At 40.5% G+C, this 19485-nt stretch overlaps 3 protein-coding genes across 3 annotated transcripts in view; 2 read left to right on the forward strand and 1 right to left on the reverse strand.

Annotated features, from left to right (window-relative positions):
- Positions 1-203: 203 nt before the first annotated feature.
- On the forward strand, positions 204-9630 carry txndc11 (thioredoxin domain containing 11). The gene is made up of 13 exons (XM_085356808.1): positions 204-373; positions 1454-1550; positions 1744-1863; positions 2285-2382; positions 3257-3386; positions 3471-3564; positions 3768-3880; positions 3999-4202; positions 4669-5362; positions 6830-7017; positions 7259-7371; positions 7687-7767; positions 8288-9630. Exons 1-13 carry the CDS (start codon positions 249-251, stop codon positions 8805-8807), a joined length of 2577 nt encoding a protein of 858 aa, XP_085212934.1. The 5' UTR covers positions 204-248; the 3' UTR covers positions 8808-9630.
- Positions 9631-14186: 4556 nt separating this feature from the next.
- LOC146630216 (lipopolysaccharide-induced tumor necrosis factor-alpha factor homolog) lies at positions 14187-15741 on the forward strand. The gene is made up of 3 exons (XM_085355663.1): positions 14187-14211; positions 14354-14486; positions 15633-15741. The coding sequence occupies exons 1-3, from the start codon at positions 14187-14189 to the stop codon at positions 15739-15741; spliced, it is 267 nt and encodes an 88-aa protein (XP_085211789.1).
- A 675-nt stretch (positions 15742-16416) lies between these two features.
- The window catches only part of mslnb (mesothelin b), a 33364-nt gene continuing 30295 nt past the window's right edge, over positions 16417-19485 (reverse strand). Inside the window, exons 59-64 of the mRNA XM_085355664.1 lie at positions 19044-19205; positions 18822-18958; positions 18412-18554; positions 18208-18302; positions 17604-17946; positions 16417-16487 (exon numbers count right to left, since the gene is read on the reverse strand). Of these exons, the coding sequence (XP_085211790.1) occupies positions 16417-16487; positions 17604-17946; positions 18208-18302; positions 18412-18554; positions 18822-18958; positions 19044-19205 (951 nt within the window). The remainder of the gene's footprint in view (positions 16488-17603; positions 17947-18207; positions 18303-18411; positions 18555-18821; positions 18959-19043; positions 19206-19485) is intronic.

The raw sequence follows: 19485 nt of genomic DNA on the forward strand, positions 1-19485 counted from the left end.
TAGAGGACTTTACTTCCTGCCCCTGGTGTCGTTGTTGCGGAAGTGAAAAGTCTACGTGTGGAAGAAAGGTTGGCTTGACCGTATTTGAACACCTTACACACCAGCACTGCTCATGTCCAATCCAGGTTAGCTGTTTCCGTCGAACCAGTCTTCCTCACCCATCCCTCCTCCCCCCCTGTTAGGCAAATGGATGCTTTGAGCGGTAGTCGGGGCGTATAAATGGGACGGAGAGGTGACGACAAGCTGTAATGTTGCGCCGGGTGCGGCAGTCTCTCCGGCAGGTGCTGTTTCTGATGGCCCGGAGACCGGATCTGCTCTGCGGGGCTATCGTGCTCGGCGTCCTGCTCGTTTTGGCCGTCAAGTTCACGTGCAGGTAAACATGGGCACGAGCTTCTGTTTATCCTCTGACAGCGTGAGCTTGCTTGTGTGTGACCAGGCTAACACGAGACCCCTTAAAACACAAAAGCTAAGTGTAATGGTTATTTAGGTGAGCGAAGAGCGGCGTTGTAACAGTGTTAGGTCGTGAATGAACTACCGGTACTCGTTGTCTACAGTAGTTACAAACAAGGGCTTCATTATTAGTGCTGCTAATCTAAAACTGACGTGTACTGTAGACAATGATATTAACTAAGGACATCGCCTTAATCTTTCAAGGAAAGGTTGGGCGTTTTTTACAGTTTTTTCAGATAAAACCCAGAAAAGATTGCAGGGAGATCATAATGAGATTATTAATGTTTAAATAGTAATATCTGGTTACAGCCCTGACACACTGTGCTGTCATCATCTTGCAGCTTTGGCCTCTGCAACTTTACGGTTCTTCAAAGCTTATACCACTTGTCATTCAGTTATGGTGAATGAAAGTGCTGAAATCCTAAAGTGTAGCAACTGTTGCTGAACGATTGACTTGTTGGCTAAGCAGTTACTCAGTCGTCCTCTCGAAAACCCAGCTGAGACGATAATTGCCACAAAGACTGAAACTTGAAACCGACTCCACGCAAATTATACCAGGCAAATTCTGCTTCTCGTCATGTTGAGGTAATTTTGTTCCCCCTGTAACGATGTAGAGACATTTTTGCATAGCCTCTGGGGGAGGCAGAATGTTTAACACAGCACAGTTTTTCACATTGCTTTCTGTGGACGCAAACATATAGCCTTTCCTCCCCTCGTATGCAGCTTAGCATACCCTCCATTTCCAAATACCATTGCTTCTACTCTCATTTTCCAAATTTAACACATGCATATTCCAATATGTGCAACTCAGAGTAGTATGCAAGGCTGGAGGTTACCTGTAGCATTAACATCAACCGATGATGGACACACTGCCATGATCAGCGAATCTCGCGGAAGTGACACAGAGTTATAGCTTATGGATTTAATAACCTGGCAAGATCTTATTATGTGACCGTGATCTCTTTGCACCCCTCAGCGTTACTCTTCTCATTTATTTCTGTAGTCGTGCTAAGAATGTGGTGGCAGCAGCTCGGCCTCCGGTGCGTTTCTTTTCTCCTGACGCCCCGGTGGTGGATCTCTACTTGGGTCAGCTTGACCAGGTGAAATTCAAGGATTCAGACTTGATGGCATTCACTGTATTTTCCTTTGTTTGATACTTCATTTGCTCAAATTGTAAAAGAGAACAAATGGAAAGAGCTAAGAGGGTTTCTAAAGCTCCAGTTAAATGTTTTGGCATTGTTGTCATCAAACTTGTGGTGCTCTGTGAGATTGAAAGGGTTTTTTTCTTCACAGGTGGAGCGTCTCAGGAGTGTGGCCGAGGTGTCCTTTATTTTCTTCTATGCACCATGGTGTGCTCACTCTATGGCTGCGCGACAGGAAGTGCAGCAGGTCGCTAAGAAGCTGGCCAAACAGGTACAAGTGAACGGAACCTCCACCACTCAGGATTGTTTAAGCATCAAATATTTAGATGTGCTTTACTGGGCAAAGACTAAGGAAGCTGGAGATTGTTCTTACGTGGACACGTGTTATGTTATCGCTTGTGACGCAAAGTGTTGGGAAGAGTTTATAGGAGCAGCTTGACAGACTGCAGTAAAGAGTGACTCTGACATAGTTGAGTTAATAAAATCTGTTCCCTTCAGCTTAAATACACACTCACACATTTTTAGCTTGTGTCTCTCTCTCAAATGCAAATTCATAGTCGACTTGTTATGGGCGTGTTTGTTAAGTACATGAGTCATTACAGTGTGTGATTTTACACCATTTTGTGTGTAGTCTACACATAATTTTGCTTATCTTTGTTTCTTAATGTGTCTCTTCAAACACACAAACACAGGTGCAGTTTGTGGCTGTTAACTGCTGGTGGAGTCAGGGGAAATGCAGGAGGCAAAACCGCTTCTATCACTACCCCGTCATCCATCTGTTTTATAGAAGGTGAGACGGTGGGCTTCTCTTCACTTATGGTGGGAATTTGCTTTCAATAGCTTTAGCAGACAAAGACGAATTGGGAAGCCCCATAAACGTTAGCTCAGAGAAGACGATGTTTGCACGTGGCTTCTTCTTTGCATGATAGATGGCACAGCCGAACTGTGTTCACAGACGGTGATTTCTGGAAGTGCTCCTGAGCCCATGAAGTGATTTCTTTGACAGAGTCATGCCTGTTTTTAATGCAGCGCCTCCCAAGGGCCTGAAGATCATGAGCATCCAATATTGATTTTTGGCTGTTTCGCTTGCACACAGAGATTTCTCCAGATTCTTTGAATTTTTTGAGGGTATCATGTCCCGCAGAGGGTGGGCTAGTGAAAGTCTTCACAGTATTATGTAGAGAAAAATTATTTCAGAAGTTTTAATAGCATAGGAATAGTAACTCTGCCTCTTGAAGATGCTCTTTCTTTTATACCTAATCATGTTGCTGACCTATTGTAAATTAAGCAGATTACAAAATGTTTTTGTTGTTGTTGGTTTTTTTTTAGTACCACTTACTTTTCCAGCTTCTTGTTGACCCCACCCTACTGATATGAGACCTGTTGCTGCCATCAAATTCAAAATGAGCTCATATCCAGAAATGATGAAATGTATGAGTTTAAGCAATCAGTATGTTTTGTTTGTTCTTTTATGAATGAAATAATTTTTTATTTACTTTTGTATTTGGCTGTTCATACACAACTTCAGTCATAGACGCGCATATTTAGAGAGGCTAAAGATGTATTTTAATGCAAAACTGTGGGAAACACTTTGAATGTTTTGTTTCTTAATTGTAATTTAATTATGATTTGTTGATATTTATTAGCATCTGTGTTTTCCACAGGTTTGGGCCAATAGAGTATAGAGGCCCATTTTTGGCTCCATACATAGAAAGTTTTGTACTCAGAGTCATCACACCACTGACTTACCTCCCATCAAGAGGTCATGTTGAAGAGTTCCTCTCCTATCACGAGGTATATTTGAGCTTTACACTTCTGTCACTGAATCACCCACAGAGTGCAGCCAACTGTAATGATCTGCGTCTTGTGCGTTTCTAGCCTCGAGTGGTGGGTTTCTTCCAGTTTAACTCTTCCCCCCAGCCGCCAGGATACATCACATTTCTGTCCTCTGCCCTGCAGGTCCTAAAAAGGGGTAAGAAGTAATCACGCAGCTTCAAGGCTGATTGTTAACATGATAAACATTTTGGCTTGTCAAGCATGGGATTAGAATTCGAGGAGAGGCTGCTGTTGACGAAAAGATAGCAGTGGTTGAAGCAGAGAGAACCTAAATGTGCATTTTACGATAAAGGGAACATAAATGGTTGAAGTCACAAGTTTCTCTTTTTTATGGTGCAGATTTCCGTGGTGTTGTACGTTTTGGGGTCGTGACCAACAAGCAGGTGGCAGGAGCCATCTCACTAACAGAGGATGAAACGGTTTTTCTCCACAGAAGATTTAACTCCTCTTTGGTAAGCAGCGTCAACGCATGTTGTAGATGTGGTTCTTCTAGAAAAAGCAATTAAACACTAATGACTTTAAAACTGTGGATGTATATGATGCTGTATGTTTATTCATCTGTTGTTTAAGATTTTTCCCAGGAACGACCTTAACTTTACGTCTGAGGCCATTTGTAGATGGGTGTTTGAAAACCGTGAGACGGTCCTCCAGTGGCTGCAGCCCCCGGGAACGAAGTCTCGCCTGTTAGAAGAGGAGCTGACTAAAGGCCCTGCACTGCTGCTGTTTGTGCCGCACGATCCTCTGGGATCACAGCCCAGCCCTGCGCTACAGCAGGTGAGCAGAAAAAATCAGACGAATATCATTTTCGAAATGACAGAAACGCTTTATTCTCTTACAGATTTGATTTGCAGCTATACTATTATTATACACTGAGCTAATGTCATCTGGCTTACCCATCTTCATTTAGCTGCCCTGTATTAAAAAAAATAAAAATAAAAAAGGTCAGTTTCTCTGATCGTGTAACTGAGACTTAAATAAATATTAAGTATGCTGGTAAAGGGAACTTTTACAGTGTAAGAAGCAGGAAAACGGGCAAGAATAAGGATTTGAGGGAGTTTGAAAGGGTGACATGGTGATGGCTATATTACTGGGTCTAAGCGTCATCTTCCTCCTCCTCAGGTGCTTTTTATATTAGAACTTATTTTGTATGTGTATATTCTGTAATTGTGTTGTTAAACACTGTATTATTCTCCTTAAGTTCTGCAGATTAAATCATTTTTAACCCATTTTGTTTTTCTAGGTTGCAGACATTGCTGTGCGTTACCACTCCTGTGACAACAGCCACCACTCCAGCTGGGACAAAAGTTTCTCCTTCCACTCACTGTGCTGCCAGTCAGTTGTCCTCCCACAGTCGAGCACAAGCGTGTGTGAGGTGTGCCTCAGCCTTTCGTGGCCAAGCTTCGCCACCTCACCTCTGCACTGCTTGTTCCCTCCCTCGATCCAGGGAGGAGACATATTTCAGACTTATCTCAGACGCTGCTGCCTCCACCAGCTCCCTTCCCCCGTGTCCATTAATAGTGCAACCGCAATGGGCTGTAGCAATTTTCTGGACAGCTACAGCCCATTTAGTCAATACAGTGCCTGCTGCAGAAAAGTAGAACCTCAGCTCAATGAATCACAAGCCAAAGAGGAGTCAGAGATGCAAAGCGTTCCTCCTTCCTTGATCCCTCCATTCTCTGTCCCTCAGCCGGAGGGAGACGGCATCACCGGGCTCCGTTGTCAAACCAACAGGACACTCAGGTTTTATGTGCTGGATGTTGCCCTGAACTGGCCTCTGGCAGTCAGACTCGGAGCATCAGGCAACAGAAGTGCTTCTCTTGAGCAAGAAGATGATAGGAGCGGTGACGGGTCGTTTGCTGCTATTGTGAACCTGAAGGATGAAGTTCATTATGTTCTTCAGCACACTCCAGCAGCCACACTAACAGAGTCTCTGGGTAAGACATGGACAACTTTCATTCATGTAACACGGGCTGGTTTTGTTTTGTCCCAAAAGCTGGGAGCTCAAACGATTTGCAATTTTTAAGACATCTGGTGATTTCAAAATCCCATATTGTGTCTCTTCGGTCTCAGACTAGTGGGTTACTTGTGGTTCCCAGCATATTTAAAAGTAGAATGGGAGGCAAAGCCTTCAGTTTTTGGACCCTTCTTTGTGGAACCAGCTCACACTTTGGATCCAGCCAACAGACACCTTCTCTAATTTTAAGATTAAAAAGGTTTAAAACTTTGATTGTTGATAAAGCACGTAGTTAGAGCTTGATCAGGTGACCCTGAATCCTCCCTTAGTTTTTCTCAAACAGGTCTAGGCTGCTGGGGGTTTCCCATGATGCACTGAGTGGTTTTTCTTTACTCACCCTTTTCCACCCACTATGTGTTTATACAACACTCTGCATTCAATCTTTAGTTATTATTAGTCTCCCACTATCGCCAATTGCTTGCTGAAAGTGAGTTGTCTGATTGTTGGGGTTTTCTCTGTGTTATTGTAGGGTCTTTACCTTGCAATAAAAAGCGCCTTGAGGTGACTGTTGCTATTTAGCACCATATAAATAAAATTGAATTGTTTTCAGGTCACCTGGTTGTTGTGTGTGTTGCCAACAGGGAAGCTGCTGGAGGAGTGCCCTCTGTTAGACAAACTATACAGTGGCAACACTCATAACATGGTTGAAGGTTGTTGTTCAAGTCTCCTTGGCGTTTTTAATTTTCATTCATTGGCCGTCATAAATGGTGATACTGACACTGGCAAATTTTAGCCGAAAATATCCACCTCCAATATATCAGTCAGTCACTGGTTTCTACAAATGTCTTTAGGGCCTTTGTAAAGATGAGTCATCTGTCCTTGATGACATTGTGATGGTGCATGCACACATCTGGCCAGATACAGTGTGAAGTTGGCATAAAAGTTATAAAAATCATTGAATTCAGGCCGTCTGGTTTGCAGGAAGTTGGCCTGTAACAACGTTTTAATCGTCCAAAAAAAACACTTTCTTTAAAAGATCCTCTTCCTTACTCTACTCAAAATAGACTCAAGCGGCTCTCTCACTACAATGTCCGATATTTAGAAATACTGAAAGAAATCACAAGTCATATTATCTCACATGACGAGTCAGGTTAATGACCAAAAGTCAAACATTTAGTGGCTGATAAATCAAAAGTATAATGAGGGCGCTGGGTCGAGTTCCAGCTTCTTCTAGTGAAGATTCTCGCCTCTGTCAGTGCTCCCCAGGGTGGCTGTGGCTACAATGTAGCTTGCCATCACCAGTGTGTGTGAATGGGTGGATGACTGAATGTGTAGAGCGCTTTGGGGTCCTTAGGGACTAGTAAAGCGCTATACAAATACAGGCCATTTACCATTTGAATCGTATTCTTGGGCTAATTCTGTGTTCATGTTGTGCGTTTCATTGCAGAGGCCTTCATCAGGAACTTCAGTGCTCCCTACAGCCTCTTGCAGAGACACTTGGTTGGAGAGGAGGACAGGAAGGGAGCTGAAGAGGAGGCGTCGCGTTCAGACGAACACACGCAGTCACCTCCACGCTTCCTCATCACAGAGTTGACCACTTCCTCCTTCCTGCCCTCCGTCATGGACCTTCAAAAGGTGACTAAGCGTTCTGAAACACCCTCAGCAAATCAAGGCAGTTTGTGAAATTCTGAATTTCTTTTAAGAATTTCTGTAAAGCAACTTCCATGCACCTAAAAATAAAAACATTAAGATATAAAAACAGCTGCTTTTTACAGCTGCAAGCGTGATTTTAATGGAGGCTTAGTATGCTGCGTGCTCTACTTATGGAAGCAGGTAGTTTGCTAAACTCCTGATGATGCCAATTTGTGTGTTGTAGGACGTGCTGCTGTTCTACTACACTCAGTGGTGTGGATTTTGCTCTGTTCTCAACCACATCATCATCCAGCTGGCCCGATTATTACAGGGAAATGGCACCATCACAGTGGCCAGGTACAGTTACTGTCTGTTTACAGTTTTTCTGCAGTCCCGGTTGTAAGTGTACCTTTGATGATAGCCTGAGTAAGAATTAAGGCAAGGTGTACCTAATAAAGTGTCAGGTTAGTGTATAATGTGTGATTGAGGTGTCTGTGTTTTGAAATGTAACAAAAAGCATATTTAAAAACATTTCGGAAACCGGGTGACCTAAACACAGTTTCCCATATATTTATTTTATTAAGCGTGTAAAGCATACGAGAGAATATTAGCAGTGTGACCCTCATTTTTGAAGAAAAAAAGTGATGCCAGCTTTGTTTTTCCTTTGCATAGGGTGAATGTTGCACGTAATGACCTCCCCTGGGAGTTCATGGTGGATCATGTTCCCTCTATTCTTTTCTTTCCCAGATACAGGTAAGAATAAATGCAGAGAGGTGTGCACAAACAAGGGTGTGGCCAAAGGTAGGGGGGGGGGGGGGGTTGGATCTCATATTTCTGCAAAAAATAGCTTTGATCTTCACACTGCCTCAGTGGAACTATAACTGCAAATGATATAACTATAATGATATAACTTAAATGATACACACTGAAATGCCAAAGTGTTCATTCTAAATGTAAAACAATACATTTTATTGAAGTCCTACTCATAGTCCACATATGAGTGATTAGGTTTATGGCCTACTACAAGCTAGCTGCTTTACTTTGTATATCTCTCTGTTAATGTAGCTAGTAATTATTACATTGCAATAAGTTGCCTTTATTTTTTAAACAGTTTTCAAGTGGCTTCATTCATGTGTTTAAGACCTATTCGAATACCCGTCTGATTCTTAGTCCTTCTTGACACCTCAGTTAAAAAAAACAACAAAAAAACTTTCATCAGTGAATTTCAGCAGAATATTTTTCACTCTTGTGTTCTTTTTCTCTTCCCTTTAAGAAAACACCTTAGTGTGAAGTTTCCTGACAACCTTCCCATCACATTACCCAACCTCCTCCGCTTCATCCTGCAGCACTCTGGCTCTTTGCATCACGTGCACAAACCGTCTGTTGAGACAGAAGGTCCCGGACACAGTCCTTTCCTTGGGTCAGAGTTTCTGACACTCCAGCGTGAAGTTCAAGCCCTGCATCACGCCCGGGAGCGTCTCTCCCAACAGCTCGCGCAACTATGGCGCGACAACCGACGACTGAAATTTGAGGCCCGCGCCTTAGAGACCGAGAACGCCGAGCTGCAGCGAGAGAGGCGGAGCTTAGAGGAGCAGCACCGGGAGAAAAGCCGGCAGCTCAGTGAGGCAGTGAGGCGGCTGCAGGAGCTGGCAGACGCCTCTGAAAATCTGCTGAATGAGAACACACTGCTCAGGGTCCTGCTGAGGGCGCTGACGGACAGGACAGAGGCTAGAGAGCAGGCGGAGGTGGAGAGGAAGGAGACGGAGCAGAAAAGAAGCCATTTGGCCTCCTGAGCACAAGCCTTATTTTCTGTGAGAAAATAAGGCTGACATGAGGAGATCCTCTTCAACTGCAAAAGGCAACGCCCAGTAAATTTTCTCACAAGCAAAAATAAAGAAAAGATGACAGTTACCATCTTCCAAGAAACACTGCTACTCAGTCAGGCAGGAATATAAGGAGAGATGAGTAGGACAGGTGGGAAGGCAGTGAAAGAAAAAACACGCAGCTCTTGTGCTGTGATCATATGAGCTCGTCCAACTCTTTAAAGTTCCGTGCCAACTTTCCAATTCAGACTTCCCAGCTGTGATGCTGCGCTTGCAACGATTTATCGACTGTTAATTGTGAAGGAATAACAAGAGAATCTGGACACACCCTGCAGCCAAATGAAGCTTCCTTTAATTACTGTAAACCAAGTGCAAGATAGTTTCTTTATTAGAAAATAAAAACACCATGGATGGGCTGGACTCACCTGTATCCAAAAGTCAAGGTTAGTACATTTGAAGAGCAGTGATATACTCTGCAGTGTGAGTTTAAGTGATTCACCCATGACGCAGTGTTTCGCATGGAAAACCTCGCTTGGAAAGGGAGGCTACGATACTCTTAATGTGAAAATCCCAGACTTCGTGACATTTGTCTATTTAACCTTTGGAGGCATAAATGGAAATTGTAATCAAACACTGAGGAAGTCTGGACTTGAAAACAAATAAAGCTCTGAAAGAAGGCCCCGGGCACTTTCCAAGAACTCGCAGGATGACCTCACCTGCTGTTCTGTGAGCTGAGAGTCACATGACTAACCTCCTGGAAACGTTCCCCATTAATTCCTAAAATTCAAGCAGCATTGGCTCACGTTGATTCATTATAGTTCATGTGACACGTTCATGTGCTTGATTTATTTTCATACTTGTAGTTCTTGTCTTTTTAAGTTGTGTGTGTGTGTACATGATGAACAGATTGGCTTCCTTAGTGTTTTATGAAACATCCAAATGATAAAAACATACTGGTAGGAATTCCTTTAAAGTACATACTTTTACACTGAATAACAACTCTAGCTCTGAATCTTAATTCCTATCTGGCATTTATAGTTCAGTGCTAGCTGACTTTTAGGAATTTATGAGTAGCTTTCATCACATTCTCCGGAAATCTGTAAAACACAGCTATGTTTTTCCTCCATTGTTTACTTTAAAATGCATTTGCAGTACTGGTGGTGCAGAATTTGGCTGCAGGGAGAGGGCTACTAATAAAACTGAGAAGTAATTTCATGCCGAATACATGCTCCCCTCGTTTTGTTTGGAGCTATTAAGTGGACTCGAAACAATCGGTAAGATTTTTTTTTTTTTTTTTTTTTTGGTGTGTTTTTGAGGGGACACAGTTGTTTTGTGAAACTGATCTATTTTTACAAGAATCCTTGAATCACTAAATATTTCTATGTAACTATTCAGGTATTATTAACATGCTGCAATTGTTTACATGTGAAATATTGCACTGGTTTTTACTGATTAAAACTCTTCTTGTATTGATGTGCGTCTTTGTGTTTGAGCACAGTGTTGTGTTGAGATACAGTTGATATACCAGCTTTTACATGTAAGGACATGATAATAAATAAAATAATGTGGTCCTTTGTAGGACTTAAAATGTTAGATGAACAACAACACGTGACATGTGATGCTGTGTCATTAGTTATTTAACACAAATTAGGCCAAGATTGAGAAGCAGTGTGTGGGAAACTAACTTCATCCTTACTGCTTCTATAGGAAATAAGAAGGTGCTCGATTGACTGATCATGAACAGGTGTGAGCACCTCTGTGAAAGCTGAACGTCTGGCAGTTTGTCGGTCTGCAGCATTCTGGGAGGGTTGTGAGGCACTTTCCAAACAAACTGTAGTTCATCATTATGCATTGAAAACAATCAACTGGTCTTCCCAAGAGTGAACATCCTAGCAACCTTCGCCCATGGTCAGAGTGCAATATTAAAAGGAGCTGCTTTAAAAAAAAAAAAACACCCCAGGAGCTTCATCTAAGACTATAGCTGTCGCTTAGATTCAGAGATGGGCAGTAACGCGTTACTGTAATCTGATTACTTTTTTCAAGTAACGAGTAAAGTAAGGGATTACTATTGCAAAAACGGTAATTAGATTACCGTTACTTTCCCGTAGGAACGCTGCGTTACTGCGTTACTAAAACCGTGATTTTTTTGCGAGAATGTCTCACGACAGTGACGTAAGCGAGTGCGCCGTTAGTGACAACAGCTGTGTGCAGATCAACAATGGATCACATATAGATTGTGGGAGAGAGTATGAGCGTGCAGCGTTTAAAGCGTGGAAGTACTGACCTTACTTTGAGTTTGATTCCATAAAAAGTGACAAAAACGTTAGCGTCCGTTGTGCGTGGGAAGAAAACTTCTTTTTACAGCGAAAAAAACCCCTAAACGTCCAAGCAAGCACCGAGTGCGTAACGACGTAATGGGAAACTCGCAGAGAAAGTCGCGGATTCTTCAACTGACCGCGGCACACCTGCACCAGGGTGAACCTCCGCCTACCCCACTCCTGCTTTACAGGTGATAATAGAGCAACAGGACCGCTGAGTCTTTGACTTTATTTATTTTCTGCTGTGTTTTACTTGCATCTATTTGAAAGAGTGAGTGTAAACACAAAAAATATTTTATGTGCTGGAATGTGCAGAAAATAGGTTTAAATATTAAACAAATTTCTTCCAGTCAGAGAATGTTGCATATAATTAAATTTTTGCTTGATGCATAAAGTTAAAAGATTAAAACTGATAAAACAAGTTAAAAAAAGAGACTTTTCCATTGGATTACATTTTGTATGATGGATTATGTAGAAAAAGTAGAATTGGGCTGAAAGATCTATCGCTTTATCACCTATTCAGGTTGTAAATCGTGTTTTTAAAAAGTAACTAAGTAATTAATTACTTTTGAAAATAAGTAATCAGTAAAGTAACTGGATTACTTTTTTGGGGAAGTAATCAGTAATTAGTTACTGATTACCTTTTTCAAGTAACTTGACCAACACTGCTTAGATTGTTAAATTAGTTTTTAAAAAGTCTGTCACAGCTTAATTAGGAAACCTTGAACAAGTACGGCTTGTTTGGAAGAAATTTAGGTTTGTGAATTTGTATCTGAACAAGGCACAAGACTTCTGGAACAACCAAAAAGCTGATGTTTGACCATTATGCACTGAAACAGAAAACCAATGAGCACAAATACCTCATACCAACTGTCAAACACGACGGTGGAGGGTGATAATTTGGGCTCATTATAGAGTCACAGGACCTGGGCACCTTCCAGTCACAGTAGACCATGAACTCCTCTGTATACCAAAGTATTCTAGAGGCAATTATGAGGCCATGTGTGCAAACAACTAAAGCTTTGCCTATATTAGACCATGCAACCATCCCAAGCACAGCAGCAAATCTACAGAGGAACAGCTGAAAAATGAAAAAGTGTTGCAATGACCCTGTAACACGGTGGACTAATGTTGACTACATTGATTCATCTCCATGTTTGTTGTGGAAGTGGCACTGGTTTGGGACTGGTTTTGTGTGTCACATTTGCTCCATCAATGGCTGTGATGGGGTTGGATTAATTGAAGGTGTGTGTATTTGATTGCACTGATACTCTGGTCTACTTATAGCTCACACTACAAACACTGCTGTGATATTTTGTCTCTGTGCAGGTATGTCATATAGCCAGATATAAGATGACTTGATTGAAATATATTTAAATATATTTATGTGAGTTGTAAAATGAAGATGCGGTGATATTTAGTCTCTCTGTGGAGGCCAGGGCTTACTGTATGCCGCAGCCTAAAGGCAGAGTTGGGTTTCTGAGCCTGGAGTGATTACCAGCCTTCTACTTACAGGGTGGTGGGTCATGGAGGACAACTGCTGATCCCTGTTAACTGGTCAACATGTAAAGTGTAACTGACTTGTGGCATATCTGGCTCTGGCCTCGGACCGTGTGTTTTATCCCTTCATTTTCTGATCATTGTAGTAATAAGTGATTACTTCAGGTTATGGCTCCTTCATCCACTGTTTAACATTTAGAGTCAAGTTTGTGTTGGTTCTTGTTATTAGTGTATTATTTATTTCTGGATTGTTTTGTTTGACCAGCAATGACTAAAAATTTACACAAACATCATCTTTTATTATCCAAAGCTTTAGTACATGTTTAGGGATTTCATATCCTAGGATTTTTTTCCCCTGAAATTTCCCAAAAGTTGATGACTTTTTTCCCCCCTATTTGGATCGACCTTTCTCTTTGTGAAGACCCTGGTATGATTTAGAGGTACGTTGATCTGCTTGTGTGCTTCAATCAAGATATTTATTACTGCATTTTCCTCTTGAGATATTTCTAGTTGTTATCTAATTTGATAAAATCTGAAGTCTTTAAAAGTCTTTACTTTTTAATTTAAACTCCCTCTTGAGTTCATCAAAGCCGTTGTCAGTGTGTCCTGGGGTTAATCTGTAACCTGGACACGACTGATTCTAAATTTGGGATCCAGTGTTTGTTTGTAAATCCATATTTGTCCCAGATCTGGGATCATTTATGTGTTTTGATCACATTACTTGAATAACTGTTCAACAACTGATCATTTTTTATTTTTCGCTCCATCTACCTACTTGTTACACATTCAATCTGCATTTAAATTCTCTCAGTTTCCAATGACAACCACACGTGTGTAAGGGAACATTTGGCATGAAATGATGCTGTTGCACAAGTTTTAGAATGTGGCTTTATAAATGCAGAACAGATATGACACTGTATGAGCATGAATTCAACATTGCTGTGCTCACCAGTGGTTAAACGTCTCATTTAATTTGGAGCAGCGGGAACATGTGCTGCTAATTTCACTCTGAATGCAGGATTATGTGGCTTCAGTTACTGGTTTTGTGCAGCAGTCTCCTCAGAAATGTCTCTTTCATATCTTTTTGCATCGTTTAGCTCTCGTTGCATACTTTTGCACTTCGCAGCAGATATGATACACTACAGATACACTACAACACTACACCAAGTTATTGGTGTAGCAGCAGAACTGCATGTACACAGGAATAAGACTACACTGATGGTAGTCAGAAAAAGGGTGGGTCAGTGAGGCTCACACTGAGAGTCCAAGGATCTCATGACTTATTAAGTAAAGGAGGCTGACGGTGAAGGTAGCCCTTTCAGCTCTGCACTGAAACCTCTTCTCGCTGTGGTCACATATCCGGCCCCCCCCCCAAACTGTAAGTACTCTGCTTTAACTCACAGATCAAGTCTAACACTGAATATCTTTGTGTTATTCAGACTTTTTTTTTTTTACATTTAGGACAGCTTTGATCATTTTCTTAAGTTTTTATCTTGAAATGCACATTTTTTAATGTGTGTACACAGGAAAAATGGCAAATGCACAAGTTCCTGTTGGTGAGTTTGTGCCATACAGTCTGTATTTATGTAGTCCGTGTTACTCTTAAAGCTGAGCTCTAATTTCTGGTGATTTTATTTAAAAACCTGATTTGTTTTTGCATTTGCTCTTTTGGTGCTCTCTATCCTTGTTTTTCTGCAGCTACGGTCGGTCCACTGGGAGACAGCCCGGTTCAGATCGCCTGTCCTAACTGCCATCAGATAGTCCTCTCCAAGGTGGACTACTCTGCTGGTTTGCTCACTTACATTTTCTGTGGAGGGCTCTTCTTCTGTGGGTAAGAATAGTTCAAGCATTGTTTGCTTCACTATGCCAATAAAATAATTTTACAGATTTCATACAGCTCCTCACACTGTGGCTGGAAAACCTCATGGAAACTGTTTGGAAGTGAAAACATGCAAAAGCTGGACTAAAGATTAATGTCACTGCAGTGAGTGAGTGAGTTTTTAGCAATGGATGGTATTAATCTGTCAAGCCGTTGAGCTCTCACAGATACAGTGTTTTTTAGATCAGTGTTGGTGCTGGAATCTGATGCTAGTCTGATCCTATTCATTTCATCTTAAAGGAATCTTTCCTGTAATTCCTCTAGTTGTTTAGTACATGAATGCATAGGGAGAGCAAACATTAGCATTAGCTGTTTAAGCTAAGCTAACAGCCTCCAGCTGCAGATATGCAAGTTGGATCAATCCTTCAATGTTGTTTTACTTAAATTACTGAGTGATGTAGAATTACTCTCCCACTATGTGCATATTAAAATTTATGCCAACGTGCACAATACTGAAATAACACTAGACTTAAAAACATTGCTATAGCACCACAGTGCCACAGCTGGTGGTGCAGTGATAGAAAGAAGAAGGAGATGTTTGGTTTTAGTTATTAAACTTCTGTTGGTGTGCCAATATTTTTTTTTAAAGTGAGCACCACACGTTGAAAACCCTGGCGAAGTAAAGGTGATTCCTCTTCTGTGGATGGTTGCATGTTTACTGGTGTCCCTATGTTTTTTATTTGTCACAGTTGTGGCATCATACCAGTGGGCCAGCATGTTTAAACTAGCTGCTAAAAATAAACCAAGCGTAATTACGAGAAACTGACTGAAAAATACACAAAGGCTGGATGCACATGTGCAGATACTTGCTTTTAAACTGAGGTCCAAGCTCTTGTTTGGGATACATTTTTAATTGATCCTAGCTGTTTTGAATCTGTCGGACCTGATAAATGTAAAAATGACAATTTCATTTTTTGAAAAGTATGTCCAAAAACTGAAATATGATATCTGCTGCCACATGTCCTGATATGGTGACAAAATATGACCTTACATGAATGAATGAATGAATGAATGAATGGATCTTTGAAGGTTAAAAAAAAAAAGAAAATAAAAAGGATATGAGTAAATAAATCTGACCATCACTGCTGTCATTTCCAGCTTTGTTTTAGGCTGCTGCCTCATCCCATTCTGTGTGGACCGCCTGAAGGATGCCAAGCACACCTGTCCTATCTGCAAGACTGTACTTGGGGTGTATAAACGCTTATAACTCAAAGACCTGCATCAATTTATACATGGCTTTTTGCAAACAAAACACACTTACAAAAGGTGACACTAATGAACATTTCCTTATAATTGAATAACTGATAATCTCGTGACTAATTTGCTGTTGGTGTACAAATGAAATTAGGCGACCTTTTTAACAATTTCTCTCTCAAAACCTTTGAATATTAAAACACTGACACCAAATAACGAGCTCCAATGACTGTTTTAAGGCTGTTTAAAATGTGTTTATTATTGATCTCTCAAATACATTTTCATAGTAAGACTGAATAAAGAAAGAGCTATCATGAAAACTGTTACCCGTCACCCGAACCTGTCATTTTTCTGTTGAGTCCTCATCCTTTTAAATATCTTAATTTAAATGGAGCAATAAAAAAAATAGAAAACAAATAAAGCAAAAATATGACCTTAGAAATAGTTCATGAAAAGGTTTCAGGAAGATTTAGTAATCAAAAATACATCATTTACAATTTGTCTTATTGCACCTGCACTATTTTGTTCATAGCGAGCGTTACAAGGAACGAAGCAAATGCCCTTCTGTTTAACATTATTTCCTTCTATTAATGATAAATTAAAACAAAAAAATTATTTCAAGCCTTTATCCAGTTATCTACCATTTTATAATTCATATTCCAATAATCTTCCATGAGAAAAGTTGTCTTTACATTACAACATACTGAGAAGTGATGAGGAGTACAAGAAGAGCGAAGAAAGAGAAGCCAGCGTCTCGGACTGGAGGAGCATTGCCTGGAAAGAAACGTACAGTCACATTAGAGACCAATAAAACGTTTTGCCCTTGATTTAATTTCTTTATCTGAATTATTTGTGGAACACTAGCATATCAACCACACAAAAGCCTCAACAAGTGGGCTTTTTAGAAAACTCTGACACTGCTCGATTAATCACTGCCAGTTCTTTTTAAGCATCTTTTATAATTTATTTATTTATATGGTCCAATTCTGTCTAAAGGTAGAACAATATTTTGCATAGTATGCAAAACAACTGGCCATCATTAAAAATATATAAAGAAAATTTTACTATGATACACCAAATCTCTGTCTGTCTGCAAATTCCTACATGATCAGGAGTTGAGTAGCTAAAATGGGCACACAGGCACAACTCAGACCCTTTAAGGTTCTTATCTACATCATGTCTTTTGTTGTCATCATGTTGCCTAGCAGCCACATACCGATGGTTCTTAGTGTTTGTGCACCTATAACACCATTTAAAAATGTATCATTTTCATTTCACAACAGTGGTATGTAGTCAACCAAATATTTAATATCTTCATTTTTCATATCAAGTTGTGATCTTTACACTATCAATATGTCAAGTTTGCTGTATTCAGAGCTGTAGTGCGCGCTTGTACTAGTTTTTCTGACTTGGGATTTTTTTTATAATATGAAAATATTAAGTATTTACTGTATTTCATGCTGCCATCATTAATCACACTGCAGATCTCGCAAGTAAAAACCAAGTTCCCTTTCACCACCAATGTGTTTTTTGTTTTGTTTTTTTTCTTGTCAGTGCTTCTGATGTAAGATGATCTTTACATACTCATAACAAAACAGCAGGATATGAGACAAAAATGCTTAAAATGAGCAATTGAAAGATTTCATCTGCAGCAGAAGGTCCACCGCTAGCTTAACATTTCATGTTTTCATGCTTTATTTTGGTTTCCTTTACTTCTTGTAACACAAATCCCTTCCTGCCCACACTCTTCCTGCACAAGAATGCTCTATGTGCAGACAGTGTGCTATATTAAATGTTGAAATGTGGTACTGCTGCTTTATCTGAGGTGTTGTTCTTTGAATGTTTTAACCCAATGCTACCTTTTGTAATACTTACCCGTGGTGCTGTTGGATCCAGTTGTTGATTTTGTTGTTGAAGTTGTCCCCGATGTTGTTGTTGAAGTTGTCCCCGATGTTGTTGTTGAAGTTGTCCCCGATGTTGTTGTTGAAGTTGTCCCTGATGTTGTTGTTGAAGTTGTCCCTGATGTTGTTGTTGATGATGTACCCGGTGTAGTGGTGGTGGTGCTAACCTTGCCTCCTGTAAGCCCCACTCCCAGGCCATTAAGTTCAGACTGAAACTGTGAACTGATCCAGGTTTGCACCACTGTCACATTTTCATATGACTTCAAAAGTGGGAGGTTGGTGCCAAGAAGACCTTTAACATCACTAACAGTCAGGTTCTATGGAGAACAGAGCAGACACATTTTATCCTATGAGCAAATAAACACACTTACTTTAATCTTTGACAGAAAAAAAAGGACAATTTAGTTTTACAACTTATCAGCCCCGTCTAATGGTTTGAGCGAAGTAAATAAATTGAGGAACTATAATGCAAGACCCCTCCACCCCCACCCCACAAATACATAAATAAATAAACTTTTTTTTTTTTTTCAAAATTAGTCTAAAATTCAGAATTCAAAGTGCAGACATGCAGCACTGACCTGTATAACACTCTCAAGCAGCCCAGTGAAGGTCGGGACGTCCATACTGATATTGGCAGACACTAAGTCTTGGATAAACCTAAAATCTGCACCCGCTGCAAGAATGGAAAAAAATTAATAAAAATTTAATTAATTAAATGAAAGTTACGTTAACTTTCAGCTGTTTAAATGATGTTTTTTGTGAATGTGGGTCTGTTTGCTTACGTAGGTAAGATTGTATGAGCTGGTAACTGGTAGTGGAGATAGTGCTTGAGCGGGTGATTGGGATAAATGCTTCATATGCGAGGGAAAACAGTTCTTGCTTTTTCTCAGTGGTGCAGCTGGATATGTCCAGAGCATCGGCGTTCCTGCAGGAGATAAAACACACAGGAATGGTGTGTTGAGTTTATGGAATTCATTTAACATTATTTATCATTAAATCAGACTTTTTTTTCTAGTTATCTAAATAATAATTTAGAGATTTATGTGGGTTCACCTGCCTTTGTAAGTACAGGATCCCTGACAGACCTTTAGCCAACATGTTCTTGTTCAGATATTACCTGCTGCTAATGTGATGTAAAAATAACCTCCAAACACACACACACTCATGCACAGTCACAGCTCTGACGCCTTACTTGATGCTTCCAACCGAAATGTTCCTGATAACAACAACATCCAGGGCGCACAGGTTTGGTCCTCTAAAGACGTTGAGCTCCACACTGCCGAGACTGTTCCCCTTTACACTCAGATACTTGGAGATGATGGCTTTGGCCTTGATGAGGAGAACCAAGCATCGGTGTGAAGACACAAGCATGTAAAGTAAGCTCACGTTCAGATTTTTTCTTCTGTTTGCTCACCAGAACCGGGTCCCACGGCCCGTTTGAAGCATCCATCAAAGAAGCGAGTGTGTCGATCTGAATAATACTCCACATGTTGATGTCTTCCATTGTTGCACTACGGGACATTGCTCCTAAGATCTGAACCTGATCTTCTGGGATGATGCCGCTGGCACTGTAAGCCTATAAATTTAGGAAGGTCAGAAGATATTTAGACTCAAATTTAGATAGCAAACTATTCAAAGAGAAAAACTGCTGAGAACAAACAAAACAATGCAAAAACACCTCAAAAACAAAACAAGGATTTAGGGTTTGAAAAAAGTATAGACTCATGCTTAACCATCTAAAAGATCGTCAGCAAAAACTGTAAACTCTAATCATTTAACTTCCTCACGTGTTTCTGTGGAATTTTAAAAATAAATAGCCACAAAAAGTAAGAGACCAAGAGAGAAGAAACCCCAGT

This window comes from Diplotaxodon limnothrissa, linkage group LG6, assembly GCF_057381915.1.
Source record: "Diplotaxodon limnothrissa isolate DT_005_m linkage group LG6, D_limnothrissa_male_GT1.1, whole genome shotgun sequence".
Classification (NCBI taxonomy): domain Eukaryota; kingdom Metazoa; phylum Chordata; class Actinopteri; order Cichliformes; family Cichlidae; genus Diplotaxodon; species Diplotaxodon limnothrissa.